The following is a 15,577-nucleotide window of genomic DNA, read 5'->3' as shown; positions in this document are numbered from 1 at the left end:
ACTATATTGTGATGATAGCTTGTTATGTGTCCTATGATGCAGAGGAAGGCAATTCCTGGGACATGGTCAGCAAAAATGATCTTTGGGGAGGTGGAGATGTTGACTTAGAAGCAGAAGATTATGTTTTAGTTCAGCAAGAAGATATAATAGAGGGTATAGCATTCTTCATGGCTGCATATCTGTTGTCCCTCGAACAAACTAAGGTCTGCGTAATTTTCCTTGATGCTTGTTTGAGTGGAGACTTCTCAAGACTATTACGACCACAAGAGTGGTAGAGAATGTACTAGGACCTATTTTTAATAATGTTTAGTTTCTTGCATATTACTTATTTGCTAGAGCATTGAATTTTGAAGTTCCTGAGTTTACTGCACCATTCCATGAATTATATGAAACATATAGCCGAAAGTCCTTGCCCTTTATCCGCAACATGGCACAAATAGGAAGCATGCCTATCAGGTTACACAGTTTTTATGATGTAGAATTAAGAATGAGATGAAATTTTTGTCCTATAAATTATTTAATGTCTTCCTAATGTAGATCTTTTCAGGGCCCTAGTTTATGGGTGGATTTAATGTAGATATCTCTACGATTATTTAGGTAATAGCATGGTCTTGAGAAACTATTTTCTCTAAGCAAATAAGCCACGTGCGACACTAACTGTTGAAAGATCAAACAACTTTTGTTTGATTCTTAATAAAATAATCCTAGCAGCTTTCTAATTCAAAATGTTAGTGGTTGTCCAGTACTGGAGTTGCTCAAATGTGCCTCTGATCCAATTAGTTTCTAGTATCATATTTGTCTCTAGTTCTGAGACTTCCTGCTAATATGAAATCAAGAATGAGTATTTAATTTATGTAAGCCCAATTCACTTCACTTTTCCTTGACATGTTTGTTGCTTTGTTTTGCAGCACTTGACACCAAACCAGCTTCAAGCAGGTAGGTTCAAACTATTTCTCCTTTTTCCTCTTGGTGTTCTTTTTTTTTTCTTTTTGGTTTTATCATATTCTTAAGGTGGAGCAAGAACTTGTATTAATTTCTCATTCAACCAGCTAGCTTATTCATTCTTTTATGACTTTCATGGTTATTTGTGGTGGAGATGGAGCATAAGAGATTTGACCTCTTGGAATTTTGTCTCAGCTCTAAGCAAGACATTCTCTGTCAAAAAGAAGGGTAAGCTTCGGAAGGCATGGGATGGAAGCAGAGTAATTTACAACATAGCATCCTGGGGAACTACAGCCATGGGGTGAGCTATCTTAAACAAATTAGGATATCTTCGGAAGTTTGTTTAGTTACAGGTCGCTAAAACTCATATTCGATGTGTATTAGGACTTGCTTTTGTTGCATATGTGAAACCCGTATTTTCCTATGATGAGGGTGATCAGACAATGTGAAGCTACGGCTTGAACTAACATAAATTTGAACATCGATGTTTTCTGAATGCCATTAGACAAATGCTTGTGATCATGGTAATTAAAGTTAACCATTAGAATTCTTTAGGTTATGTGCTCAATCAGCATGCACAAGGTCATTCAAGACTATAAACTTTTACCTTTGACTACGATCTGGGAAAATTTGATGTTTGTTATTTCATACTGAAAAATATTAAAGCAAAGCCCTTTAGGGCACTGGTCACTAGCTGTTGTGCTCATGTTTCTTTGTTAATGCTCTCAGAAGCATGCAAGTGTTTTATCTCCTCATTGATACCGTTTCTTGCTATGACCATGGTTCCTAGAAGTTTCTACTCATGATTTCTGCTATAATTAACCTGATGAAATCCAAGACCAGGTCTGCAAATATGCTACCTTTGGAACAGCTTTCTTCAATTCCTGAAAAGGGAAGAGGCCTAGGACAGTTAAGCCCATCAGTAGCTTGCTTTGCAATTTAAGATATTCATACATGCCTGAGTGATAATAAAACATAAATATCAGTTTCAATACTTCTGGGCAATTGTTTGTCATTCTATTTAATTGGACATTTTTGGTTTTGTTTAGTGCTTGACAGCAGTTTTAAGCATTCTTCCAGATTTTTAGATACAGCGATATTTGATTTCTTTAACATTTGATCAGTCTGTATATTTTTGATAATTTGATTTTCTGTGTGGAGCAGAATATATCAAAACCCTGCAGTATTTCGTGCTGCCTCTACAGCATTCTGGACTTCATGTCTTGTTATATCAAAGCTATTGTGAAGTGCATCAGTTGCTTGTGAAGAGCCTGATGGTTGGATTTGACTACTGTGGATGCCATACTAGCATGTCCATAGTTGTTGACACGATTGGTTTGTTTTAGTTTTTCTAATCCTGTAAATAGTTTATCAAGCTGTGCGCTTTCCATCAGTAGAAATTGAACAAAACAGGTCTGAGTTGTCATACCTGTATATAACAATCATGTAAATAAGGAAACTTCATTTATTCCTGATTCTTGATCATTCGCCAATGACTTTAGAGATGTGCATTACCATGAGCAAATATTGATCACTGATCTTCTACACGCATAGAATGTGGATAGTTTACACAAATTAGAATTCTCCACCAACATTATAAATATATAACCTGTACAAACTATCTGCTCCTCATCATACTAGGGTATATCACTATGCAGATGTTTCATATATCCTGTGGATGTTGAATATATCATGTGGTGAACTTTGATCTTTATACAACCTTAGGCTGGATCTGTTCAAAGTCAAAAACCTCAAACATGAGGCGCCTAACATCCGGCTTCCCATAAACAGCATATGCAAGCCCATGAATGGCTTGTTGAACAGAGGTTGTTGCTGGATTTCTCAACCTTCGGTTGTGCTCATATGCATCTTGCACCTGCTCGCTGTAAATGATGAAGCGATGGAGATATTTCTCCCTCAAGTACTTTCCACAGAACTTGTTCATTAACACCCGGCGGTGCTTCTCTTGTAACCACCTTCCAGGAGCATCTAGATGCTTCATGAGTAGCCTCTCGGCCATTACAAGGTCCTGCCCAAGATCAGCAAGCCTAGTCATATTGGTAATATTTGTCCCCATGTTTTAAAACTTTCTGCTGCCATTCTAAAGCATGTAGCTAAAAAAGCTGAGAAAATTTAATCAAGAATCAAGCTACAGCATTTGTAAAGAGAGGCATAACCAGTTGCTAAGCTCAAAAAGGTACCTGAATCTTTTGACCCACATATTCCAGACGCTCAAAACAAAATCGTGGATGTTCAAACTTGTATTTTGATGGGTGCAGGAAACAGAGCTGTATCGCATCCAAGTATAAAAGAGGAAATACTGTTAGACGGAAAACATATGGTGCATGTGCCGAAGAAAATAAAGCCTCGACTATGCCTGTCTCTCTTTCCACATCCCCACATCCACATCCATGCCCAGGCCCAGGCCCAGGCCCACACCACACCAATTCAAGGTACCAAAACTTATGCAATATTTTGTAATTATGGAAGTACAATAATGCAATCATGTTATATGCCAAAGCCAGCAGAAAGAATAATTAGGTGAAATGCAGAAGAATAAACAAACCTGAGTTTTGAGCAAAATAAACACATGAACAGACGAAAAGATAGAAAGAGGGAGGGGTGGCGTCGACTGAATTGAATTTTACAGAGAGGTTGACAGAGGAATGAAAGAAATGGTAAGATGCTGAATGAGCAAACAAAAGTTGTGGTGGACCAAGTACAATGGGAGGAACAAGAAGCTATATAATTCAAAAGTCTAATTCACAGTTAAGCAAGCTGTAGCCAGGCAAATTTAACATACTTTCTCCAAACAATTGGAGAGTTCTGCAGAAAGTCAAAAAGAGTAAAAGCTGTATAAAATACCTGCAGCCCTAGTCCAAGCTCGATATTCCTGGCTTCAGTGATCTCAGGAATCCTATCCACCATAGGCAAGGGGTATCCAAGTGTTTTCATGACTTGAGGTCTACTATCATAATCCCATATATTTCCACGGAAGCGATGCATTCCAGGTGGAACACATGCTCTGAAAAGTCTAGGATGAGCAAAGAGAGCGTCTTCTGGAGGCTGTCAAACATCATTGCATCTATAAGTTGATACCCATCTTCTTAAGTACAATTAAATTGCATTCGAAATCCATGTTTAACAAAACTATGCACGGCTAGCAAATATGTCAAGTACTGACTTAATCTCCTCTCCTGCCACAGTCGGCAGAACCCTAATTGTGTTCACAAGAATATGAACATGGGACCCCGTGTAGAGTATTCTCAAGATATAATTCCAGAATGATGTCGAAGCCTTGAGATGTAAAAGTTTTCATGATGTGGCATGAAGGAAAAATCATTTGTTCAAATCATTCATAATGAGTATGTATACTGTCTCATGTTATTTGCCACATTCGCTAGGGCACAATTTAAGGACATTAATATTCATGTCTGATACGTGACCACCATATTTCAAATGTTAAATATGATTCCACTTTCTGCTACATCTTTGCAATTTTAAAAAAAAAAAGGCTATTTCAGATCTTACAGGAATAAAAATTTCCATTTAGGGGAGACTTACCTCATTAGAATTAAAAGGAGAAAAGGCAAAATAAAATGAGAGAATTGGGTCAAACAGATATTAATAAAAGGAATACTTTGCAACAAAAGAAAAAGGGTAAAAACTAGGGTGTTGCCTGAAAAGAATTCCAGAGAAAACCTCCTAATATTTTCTAATTAGAATATTAAATGAAAAAAATGCAATTACTGGTCAACTTATCAGAAAAATAAAAACATAAATACCTTATAAGCAGCAACATCTTGCCAATTCAGTTTTCGGCTCTCAAACTCAACAGAAACATAGTCTACATCCTCAAGCTGTCTCCTCAGTTTAGGCTGGCAATCTTCAGCCTCTGGGTCCATTCCAAATACTTCAAAAAGAACACGATATACTTCTGGCATGCCAAAGCACAAATAGATTGCCCCAAAAAGGGCCCAGAACACAGATCTACCAGAATATATTACCAGCAGGTGTCAGTGCCCAAGGATTATTACCAGTGAACTACATCAAAAGACCTAATACTACATATGATTCAATATGCAATGCTTGTAATTAAACTAACTTGTAGGTTCATAGAATGTGGTGGACCAAAGATGAGGTAACCGAAGCAGAAAACTCAAAGAAACTCGCAGCGTATATGGAAGATTACAGCTTAAGTACACAAATTAGACTAATTGGATGGAGGAGACTATCTTACACAAATCCATAAGTAACACCTATTCTATTTATTTCTATCACAGAATCTTGCAACTAAGATATGCTAATAGATCTCAAGATTTTATTATTATTTTTAGCATATTATGAGTTTTCTTTTTTCAGACGTAGGGAGAGCCAGAAGTGAATACATTCTCTTCTCTCCTTGCAGTGCTGGGCTATGTATGAGACATCTAGAATACACATCTAATTATAACGGAAATCATACTGCCAAGAAAGTGCTTCACATCATCTCTATGAATTCCATATGGGTTCCTGTGGGCAATGCTAAAGCAATGATAAAGCAGATTCCCCAGACCTAGTTCAGTTAAACAGCCTTCAGAAACATTCACATAACTTGAGTCAAGGGTCCACTACTCAAGCAGCTTTCTTATTTTGTTGAATTCATGTCACACCATGTCAACTTTTAAAAATCACTAAAGGAAAGCATAAATTGGAATCTTCCAGTTCTTTCTTTTTGTTCACTGTACATTTTGTTCAAATTAGCTTTGTATAGTAAGAAGCTGATGAAACCATATTCAATGTCAGATTTCTCCAGAGAAGAGTGTACCCAGTGCTTCTGAAAGTTTAGGGGGCATAGACTAGGTATCATACAGAACAGAAACATTGTAGAACGTGTATTTGTGGTCAAAAGTCATCATTAAACATTCAGCTACCAAAAACATTGTAGAATTATTCAGAGGTCAACAATCACATTTTATAACAAAAGATTATGATGATTAAACCACAAAGACAAAAGCCAATATCATATACTGTTTCTAAATCTAGATTGTTCTATGTAAAATAAATCTGCTTATGCGAACTTCAAGTAGAAAGAATTTGTTTCACATCTTTTTAGGTTTTCGAAAACTTGAACTTCCTATGGAACCAACACTCAATTCTATCACTTTGGTCTGGAGAATGTTGTCTCCCCTTTTCATCCACTTCAGGAATGTGATTAAGTAATTGCAATGCATAGTAATTACCAAAATTTTAGAACAACAAGAATGCCAAATAAGCATGTGAATTAAATCAACTTCAAAGATCAAACAAGGACCAGGACATACTTCACCGGTGGCTCTCGATCTTTTCTAATGAGCTTGTCCATATCATCATACTGAAAAATCAAATTCTGCAAGCTAGCAGCTTTGATCCACTTGGGCAAAAACCTCTTCCCTATGAGAGCATAAACCCTCTCCCTCATCGGCCCAGGGGATTCCCTTGGATATCGCTGCAAGAAGAAATCACACAATGCCATCTCCAGCACATACTGCCCCAAGAACCACAACCGTGAATGCCCCGACCTCACATGCCGCGCATTAGTCCTCTCACAATGCGGGTGCTGAAATGCCAAATACAGCAATGTATCGAATTGCTTAGCTGGATTGTCATCACCGTAACTCTCTGAAGGCTCCAGAGGGTACCCCAAAGCCTGTTTCGCCTCAAGCAAATACTCATCCATCCAGGTTTTATCAGCATTGTTTAACCGTGACGACGGCAGGCAAGAACTCAACAAAGGAAACGATTTCAATGACAACTGGGGGCTGTTGAGGAATCTTTCAGCTAGTTTTGCATCATCCAGTGGAGGTTTGAGGATGAATCTCTTCGGGGGTGCCTTTTTCTTGGGCGAAACTACTTTCTTGCGCTCTGCTAGCTCTTTCAAGAGTCTTTGGGGGCTGTTTTGGGGGAGCTCTTTTGGGTCGACTGCTACTGCTAAAATGTTGAAATTTGATAGGATTTTGGGGAGTTTGAGGTGGGTTTGAAAAGGGAAGGGTGAGAGTGAGGAGGAGAAGGATAGGTCTGGTGTGGAGTGTGATAGAAAAGATGAATATAGCTCCATCTGAAAGATGAAAAATGAGATACTTTTAGTGGGTTTCTTGAAGATAAGATAGTGAAGTGAGATTTTATAGCAAAATGATTCTGAATTGGGAAGCCATTGAAGAGGTTTTTGCAGGGTTCTTCTGCCGCGGAGCTTTGGGGATAAGGGGACAAAACTGGATTTTTGTGAAAAGGTCGCTGAAATACTGAAAGCCGAAAGGCGAGTGTTTTGAGTAATGCAGATTTTCCTTCCCTTAAAAGCGCGAGACCGCTCTCACTATTGGAAAAGCGTTTTAGAATCAAAGAGAGTATAAGTTGCACGACTCCAGAGGTCTATTCAATTACAAAACAATAATAATAATACTAATTACACGATATTTTTATATGGAAGGAATAGCAATTGTTGATTTGAAAAATAGGTTACATATTGGAAATTAAGAAATCAATTTTCATCCTCTTAAAAGAAAATTTATAGTATTAGTTTCTCATACTTTTTTTTCCTTTTCACTGAGGATGATTTTGTTAGTTAGTATTTTATTTGAACTAGTAATATTTTGAGTGATAATGAGGAGCAGCTGCTATCTTATTGGACCACAATCATGTTATTTAGCTCAACACAACACCATTCACCCTATTTCTATACCCATTGCCCACTGCTTAGTTTCTTTATCATTGTTTTCTTATAAGCAAAATTGCAGAATTAGTCCCACATTTTAGGACTATTTTAAACTTGATCCTGCAACAATCCTCCAACATCAACTTACCATACATGCTCTTTTCTAAACATAGAAAATAACATAATACTAGCTACTACATTAAATGTCTATCTTGGACGGAACATTTTGTAGATTTTACACATTGTTACAAACGAGACATTCTAACGACGGGTCAATCAAATTTCACATAAAGTACATGAATTTTTGGACTCTTTTATTAACTGCAATGTTAAGACAATTCTAAACACATGATTATATCTTGTTCAATTGGACAACATAAATCCATTACTGTAAAACATGTAAAAATGGGTTTGGCAACAAAGATAAGATGGCCATTTTGATGATATAGATATGCACATTTTTCTGCAGACACAATTGTCGTATTGAGGAATCAAATAAAGCTGTAGGTCATAATGACAGCCTTTCATTCGTTGGTTTCCGTCTTATGTTAGGTGCAGAAATATGATTCCTTTTTACATAATTATATTTACACCCTCTTATTTATTGTAATATTATCTACACTATATAATCTCTAACTTCAGTTATTTCAATCGTATTTATTGGTATTTTTACCTATATTATATCATTAAAAATAAACAAATTTAAATTTTATATACTTTAGTTCCTTATACAATTTATTTTAAAAATTAATACATAAATAAATTAAAGAAATATAATTAAGAAATTAATTCATGTAATCAATTTGGCCTTTGATGTGCTTATTATATATATATATATATATATATTTTGAAATAGTTTATAAAATCTACAGTTTCTGATTCTATTTTTCTATCATAAAATATTATTCTTCTTCTTTTAGAATATTCACTCATGCACTTATTATTAGCATTGTTTTATATCAGTATACTATGGTAAAAATAACAAGTATGTGAAAGTATAATTTCAAAATAATTTTTTTTCACCATTAATCTATATTAAAATAAAATTAATAAGTTGAATTCACTCATTTTGAATTCTTTTTAAAAGAATTCTAATTCAATAAGATTACTAATTTTTATTTATAATTTCATGATATTTACTCTTTCATATATATATATATATGTATATATAGTTTTTAAGTTTATATTAGTATTTTGATGTATTTTCTTATTTTTATTTCTTTTGTGCGCTAGTAAATTAATATTTTTAAAGTGTTTAAAAGTATCTTCTAATAATTAATACCGTAGAAATATTATTTGCTTTTTTATTTTTGTTTAATTGGCTATACTTATCATTGTTCAAGTAGTATAAGGTTTTAGGATTCTTAAATAGTCTTCTTTCAATAGAACTTTTCTTTTGTAAGTAATTTTGTTTTAATATTAAAAGTATTATTTAAATAAAGATATAAATGTCTTTTCACAATGGAATAAATATGAGATATTCACATTTTTATATATAGTATAGATTTTATTCGTATAAACTATCTCTATTTTTTATATAATTATAAAATTCACTCATGACGGTAAAAATTTGATAATATATAGTCTATGTAATTATGCTAATATTTTGGTATGTATACGTGTAAATAATATCGATGTTTTTATAGTCGAATATATAATTATTCAAAAAAAAGTAATTTATATAAACAAATCATAGATTAAGGAACACAAATGTAACTATCCCTTTTTATTACCTCCTAGCGACCAAATTTTACAGCTAAAAAATAAATTAGTGCATTAATTGGTACATGATTTTTTATTAGTGAGTCCAACAAAAAAATTCAAGAAATATTTATGTTTAATATTGACAGAATATATTATATCAACCATAATAATTATATTTTTAGTTTTTCAAAATAACTTTATGCAAAGAATATAATAATTGAAAAATTAAAATAGATAGCAATTAGTGTAAAAGGGTTGATGTATTGAGTGATGGATGAATGAGGTGATGAAATCAATAATACTAGTCCCATTCAAGAAGATGAGTAGGGCAGAGAATGCAGAGTGAGTGGGACCAATGAGGCATTGCTAAGTGTCAAATCCAAAATCCACGGATAAAATTCCCTACAATGATGGACTAATCAACATGGGGTGGGGGCTTCTGCTGCTATCATGATATGACTCATTTTATGGCACAATGGGATTAAGCAGTAAATAATTCAATCTTGGACTAAATTAATTAATTAAAAATAATCAATAGAAGAAAAACTCGTTGAAAATGTATGACAATGTTAACCTTTATCGTTAGTACCAGAATAATAAATAATTAGGTGCAATATATATTATCGGATTTTGAGATTGTAAATTTTGAAATAATTCATTTACATAGTGGAAAAGATGATTGTGATTGCTCAATAATTTAAGACTTTATCTTTTTTTTTCTTTTTCAAGATGATGATAATTTGAGAACAAATATTATCATATAAATACAGGGGAAGAGGGCCATAAGTTCTGTTTCCCTGCTTGCTTTGGGAAACATTGTTTGATAGAGAAATGTAATGTTATTAGAGTTTCCGTTTTCTCTCAATTACACTTGTAATGAATGAGAAAAAAGACAAGTAATTATGAAAATTTAGTGCGCATTCGGATTTATTAGCCCTAACTAACTCCATGGTCCAAACTCGACCTTTTCGTACGTTAATTAAGTTGTGCTAGTACATGACCGTCTAACGTAATATGATGAGCTCATAAATAAAGTCACAACGTCGATAAGGAAAGCGGGCACATAACTGTTCCAAACGACGCGTTTATGTATCAAAGAGATGAGGTTAGGAGTGGGCTTGTGTGGTGACCTAATGCATGTGAACAAAAGTAGAACTCAAGACTAATCCTCTATAACCACCACTTATCACTCTCTTTCTCTCCCTTTTGCTTTTGGCTTTTTATTACATAATTCATGGCCAGCACAATTCATGTGTCTTAACTGATGTATGCTACTGAAGTCCAAATGATTTCCTATTTCAAACATTGATAAAACAAGAAAGGATTGGCACTTTTGTGGATGGTAATCTATCTCACATGGGCAACTTCTTAACTTGGCGCCACTATCTCATCTATGTCTCCCACCACACACTCTAAACCAAATCTCTTTTTGCCCCTCCACATCCCTATTTGCCCTTCATTTCTCCAAATATTTCCAAAATACAACTACCAACTCTCATCATAGTCTTTTTGGATGGAGGGTTATAATGGGAATTCTTGCCAATGGATGATAATGGGATTTAGAATGGAAGTGTTATTACGGAACCTGGAGACTTAGATTGTCATCTAAGAAGGGTTGGTTTTCAGTAGAGAGGAAAAAGGGACATGAACGTCGGCTATTTCTTGGGCATGCTAATTAAAGGGAGAATTTTTATACTAAACTTCACCTCCTGAATTCACTTTTTGAAGGCAATAAATGAGGTTCAGGGCCCTTTAAATAATAATTGAGATGGTGGATCTTGACCTGGAGCAGAAGACACCATCCACTGCTGCGAACATGTCCAAGAAAAAAGAGCTGCTTTCAACTGCCATGAAGAGGACTAGTGAATGGTTTGCTCTTCTTTCTTTCTGAAAATTAGCTGGTTGTGAATTCTTGAAAAAGAATTGCAAGAGTTTGAGCTGTTTCTTGTGGTTTTTAACAGGATCTTTTCCCAGGAAATCCCAAGTGATATAACTGTTAATGCTGGAGGAACTTCCTTCTCTTTGCACAAGGTACAACTTATCTTTTCCTGTCTTAGAATTCAAGAGTTTGCTGCTATGTCTGTTGTTTATTCATTTCATCTTATTGAGATGCTTTGTTAAGTTTATTTTTTCTGTAAGTCTTGTGCTGTTAGAGGGTGAATGAAGAGGATTGATTGAATGAGTGATAACGGGAGTGCAACGACATGCTGAGTAGCTTTCGTAATGTGCTTTTGTAAATTCCTTAACAGTTCCCTTTAGTCTCAAAATGTGGATACATAAGGAAGCTGGTCTCAGAGTCCAGTGATGCTGATCTTTCCGCAATTGAAATCCCTGATGTTCCTGGCGGAGCAGAGGCATTCGAACTCGCAGCAAAGTTTTGCTATGGGATAAACTTTGAGATAAGTACTGAGAACATTGCCAGGCTTCGATGTGTGGCAGAGTATCTTGAGATGACGGAGGACTATGCAGTTGGAAATTTAGTTGGGAGAACTGAGGCGTATCTGAATGAAGTCGCATTAAAGAGTCTTGCTGGGGCGGTTTCCGTTTTGCATTCTTCTGAGAGCTTTCTTCCCACTGCAGAGAAAGTTAAGCTGGTGAGTCGTTGCATTGACACAATAGCATTCGTAATCTGTAAAGATAGCCAATTCGCTGCTGGTGGTGGCCAAAATGACTTGGTTTCCTCCACGATGACAACCTCAAAGCCAATCGTTGATTGGTGGGCTGAAGATCTGTCCATTCTCCGGATTGATCTCTTCCAAAGGGTCCTCATTGCAATGATCGCCAGGGGATTCAAGCAATATGCTCTTGGTCCAATACTCATGCTGTATGCACAGAAATCTCTCCGAGGTTTGGTGAGGTCTTACCCCATCACAAATTTCGATTCTTGATCAAATGAACTACCAGTGTGACATGTTTTGTCTCTCATTTCAGGATGTATTCGGAAAGGGTAGGAAGAAGATTGAGCCAAGACAAGAACATGAGAAACGGGTTGTTTTAGAAACGATAGTTAGTCTTCTGCCAAGAGAGAAGAACACAATGTCAGTTAGCTTCCTGTCGATGCTTCTTAGAGCTGCTATATACCTAGAAACAACCGTTGCTTGCCGGCTTGACTTGGAGAAGAGAATGGCCTCGCAACTTGGGCAGGCTGTGCTGGATGACCTATTAATTCCTTCTTATTCCTTCACCGGGGACACGTTGTTTGATGTAGAGACGGTGCAAAGGATCATAGCGAACTTTTTAGAGTCTGACTTGGAGATAAACAGAGTGGGATATAATGCAGATGAAGATCATATTTCCCCTTCGCCAAGTGACAGAGAAAGAGTTACCAAATTGATGGAGAATTACCTTGCTGAGATTGCTTCCGACCGCAACTTATCGGTTTCAAAGTTCATTAGTCTTGCTGAACTTATCCCTGAACAGTCCAGATTGACAGAAGATGGAATGTATAGGGCCATTGACATTTACTTGAAGGTTTGTGCATTCTCTTGTTACTTGTTCTTTCTGCATATGCACATATTGATCCGTTATTATCCTCTTTAGACCCGTAATACATGTAGTTATGCACATCACAAGCCAGAAAATATACATTAACACAACATTAAAGCACAGAGTTCAGCAATAGCAAACTTTAGTTTAGATTCTTGAAGCGGAAGCTCTTGTCAGGAAACCAGACGAAGTAGGGAAAATTCTTACCCAAATTAGGTTCGTGGAACCAAACCAATCAAAGAGCAAGTTCACGAAAATCAAACTGATAGCTTACAAATTTTGCACAGTCAGTTCCTACATAAATGGCTTTCGCTTTACAGTCTGCTTCATCTGTTTCCTCACATATAATCCACAGGCTCATCCTGCTTTAAGCGACATGGAGAGAAAGAAGGTCTGCAGTGTGATGGACTGTCAAAAGCTGTCTCGGGAAGCCTGTGCCCACGCAGCTCAAAACGACAGGCTTCCAGTTCAAACCGTCGTTCAAGTTCTTTACTACGAGCAGCAGCGCCTGAGGGAAGTCATGGACGGCAACCTGAGCGAAGCCCCTGCTCTTCCAGCGCCGTCCAAGCTGAGTCCCTACTCCATCAACGTTCACCCGGTGAACGACGAGGTCTCAACTCTAAGAAGGGAAAATCAGGACCTGAAACTGGAGCTTGTGAAGATGAAAATGAGACTGAAAGAAATGGAAAAACCTTTATCAGCTTCTAGTACTCCATCTCCCTTAGCGGCTGCCCGGCCGACGTCCCTGGACAAACCTCCATTGCCTAGGAAATCATTCATAAGCTCTGTGGGGAAGAAACTGGGCAGGTTTATCAGGGCAGATGGAATCTCACCTCAAAGTTCCAAAGGTAGAACTAAACCAGCCAAAGATAGGCGGCATTCCATATCCTGATACAGTATTGGTTTGCAAGTGAACTTGTGTTCAAGAACTGAATCAGAAGCTCATGGCTCCTTGTACTGCATTGTTCTGAGGTGGGAAGAAGAGGAGCTGGATTCTGTATTTTGCTGTCTTCTTTTCCCGTCTCTTTGAGGTTTGTATTGTGGTGTATGTGTAAATCATTTATAGTGTGTGTAAATTGTTGCGGATTTGGGTGCTTATTGTTGACGATGAATTGTGAATTCAGATTCAGGGGCTGTATGTAAGTAACTAGTAAAATATACGCGCAATGCATATACTAATGTTTTATAAAATATTAAATTTATAAATATTATTTCACAAATTTAAAAGTATTTTATTGTTGTGATAGAAAATATGGATGAATAAACAATACAAACTGTTTTTATTAATATTTAGTTTTTTAGATTAATATATATTTATTTTTATAGATATTCCTTTTAAGGAGTATAGTTATGAGATAAAATTTTTTATACTTAAATATGTTTAATTTTTCAATATCAAATGTCCAACTTTAGATTTTCTCCTTCATATATTTATGCATACAAGTTCATTACATATACAGATACAAAATATACTACATACATATAACTAGCTAGATGTCCAATATTATAATTCTTTTAATTATTATTGTACTTAAATTACATACATATTATTGTAAAATTTTTTATGTTAAATTATTGTATGCTAATATTGTTTTTTCATATTAAATAAATACAATAGGATTGTGTTTGATTATACCATAAATTAAGTTTTTTTAAAAATAAAAATAGTAATTTAAACAAAAAAGTATCATTTTCCACGTAATAAATTTAAACATTTAACTGTAATATTTATTAAAGTGATTTTTCTTAAAATATTTAATGAATTTTATTATGTGTTTTTTTTGTACATAATCGAGTGAGGAATAAAAAAAAGTTTTAAACAAAATGTATAAAAATAATTTATGCTTTTTATGGTGTAAAATGAATCTTTTAGAGATTAAATATAAGAAGTCGGTTATCAAAAATCCAACTCATTAATTAGACTCATTTCCGTTCCTCCCATTTGCTGTTCGTAATCAAATTTCCCATCATGCATGAAGTTACATCTCAAGGTGAAAGGTAAGTCGGAGCCAACCTCAAAAACCCAGCTCACGATTAGTCCATCACTATTTATGGCCAATTTTGGGCTGGTCGGGCCCTTTAAATGGGTTCTTATTGGGCATATTTTCAAAACTTAGGCCCAATCAATGAACCAGTCCAATTGAGGTCTGAATATTTTTTTTTTAAAAAAAATAAAATTGAGATTTTCTTTTTAACAATTACCTAAATTTATGATTGTATTATAAAATAAATAAATAATAAATTCAATCATATTGAAATTATAGGGACACTCCCTTCCCCTAAAGTTTTGGATAATTACACGGAGATCCCATGTGGTTGGGAAAATTACATTCAATACCTTTGAGGTTTGCTTCTTTCTAACAATAAGTCCATTCATTTGTCAAAATTTACAAAATTATTGATATTGACCAAAAAGTTAACTGCCATCTTGATTACATCATAGCCAACATTACTTTGCCGGATGACTTCGATCTAATTATGAACCTACGTAATAACTTCTAACAATATATTTGACATGAAAAACATTATATTTATCCTTACAACACCATTCATTTAAGGTACGTTTTTGTATCGTAATACCTAGTATATGTCATTCATCTAGATATATATTGTATAAATTTGACACATCAACACTTATCCTAATAACCTAGCACTCTTTTCTAATGAAAATTTACACTAGAACATTCCAATATATCATTCTACTACTGTTGTGTCATTACTGATCAATTTATGTGATGCGTTCAAAAAACGTACGGATCCAATAGATATGGGCTA

The 15,577-nt window shown here is 35.2% G+C and overlaps 3 protein-coding genes across 5 annotated transcripts in view; 2 read left to right on the top strand and 1 right to left on the bottom strand.

The window, feature by feature from the left end:
- Positions 1–2,427, top strand: part of LOC105177773 — a 4,901-nt gene extending 2,474 nt beyond the window's left edge. For all 3 annotated transcript variants that reach the window (XM_011101023.2, XM_011101022.2, XM_011101021.2), the window contains exons 4-7: positions 43–203; positions 909–936; positions 1,138–1,243; positions 2,107–2,427. In XM_011101023.2, coding sequence (XP_011099325.1) covers positions 43–203; positions 909–936; positions 1,138–1,243; positions 2,107–2,188 — 377 coding nt within the window. In that variant the 3' untranslated portion in view covers positions 2,189–2,427. The remainder of the gene's footprint in view (positions 1–42; positions 204–908; positions 937–1,137; positions 1,244–2,106) is intronic.
- LOC105177775 (ribonuclease III domain-containing protein RNC1, chloroplastic) lies at positions 2,390–7,213 on the bottom strand. Its single transcript, XM_011101024.2, has 5 exons — positions 6,246–7,213; positions 4,728–4,932; positions 3,808–4,008; positions 3,144–3,230; positions 2,390–2,971 (listed from the first exon to the last, which is right to left on the bottom strand). Exons 1-5 carry the CDS (start codon positions 7,016–7,018, stop codon positions 2,654–2,656), a joined length of 1,584 nt encoding a protein of 527 aa, XP_011099326.1. The 5' UTR covers positions 7,019–7,213; the 3' UTR covers positions 2,390–2,653.
- Positions 10,697–13,962, top strand: LOC105177772 (BTB/POZ domain-containing protein At5g67385). Its single transcript, XM_011101020.2, has 5 exons — positions 10,697–11,185; positions 11,278–11,347; positions 11,566–12,168; positions 12,248–12,787; positions 13,158–13,962. Exons 1-5 carry the CDS (start codon positions 11,085–11,087, stop codon positions 13,692–13,694), a joined length of 1,851 nt encoding a protein of 616 aa, XP_011099322.1. The 5' UTR covers positions 10,697–11,084; the 3' UTR covers positions 13,695–13,962.

This window comes from Sesamum indicum, linkage group LG15, assembly GCF_000512975.1.
Source record: "Sesamum indicum cultivar Zhongzhi No. 13 linkage group LG15, S_indicum_v1.0, whole genome shotgun sequence".
NCBI lineage: Eukaryota > Viridiplantae > Streptophyta > Magnoliopsida > Lamiales > Pedaliaceae > Sesamum > Sesamum indicum.
The sequence above is the reverse complement of the archived record's forward strand: the minus strand, read 5'-3'. Positions and strand labels throughout refer to the sequence as shown.

Excerpts from the sequence above, each read along its gene's own strand:
- LOC105177775 (XM_011101024.2), bottom strand. The coding sequence starts at position 7,018 with ATGGAGCTATATTCATCTTTTCTATCACACTCCACACCAGACCTATCC. Across the intron at positions 4,009-4,727 it reads AAGATGTTGCTGCTTATAAG|CCTCCAGAAGACGCTCTCTT; the intron begins GTATTTATGTTT and ends GATGTTTGACAG. Across the intron at positions 3,231-3,807 it reads AGCTTGGACTAGGGCTGCAG|CTCTGTTTCCTGCACCCATC; the intron begins GTATTTTATACA and ends GATGCGATACAG.
- LOC105177772 (XM_011101020.2), top strand. The coding sequence starts at position 11,085 with ATGGTGGATCTTGACCTGGAGCAGAAGACACCATCCACTGCTGCGAAC. Across the intron at positions 11,186-11,277 it reads ATGAAGAGGACTAGTGAATG|GATCTTTTCCCAGGAAATCC; the intron begins GTTTGCTCTTCT and ends GGTTTTTAACAG. Across the intron at positions 12,169-12,247 it reads AGAAATCTCTCCGAGGTTTG|GATGTATTCGGAAAGGGTAG; the intron begins GTGAGGTCTTAC and ends CTCTCATTTCAG.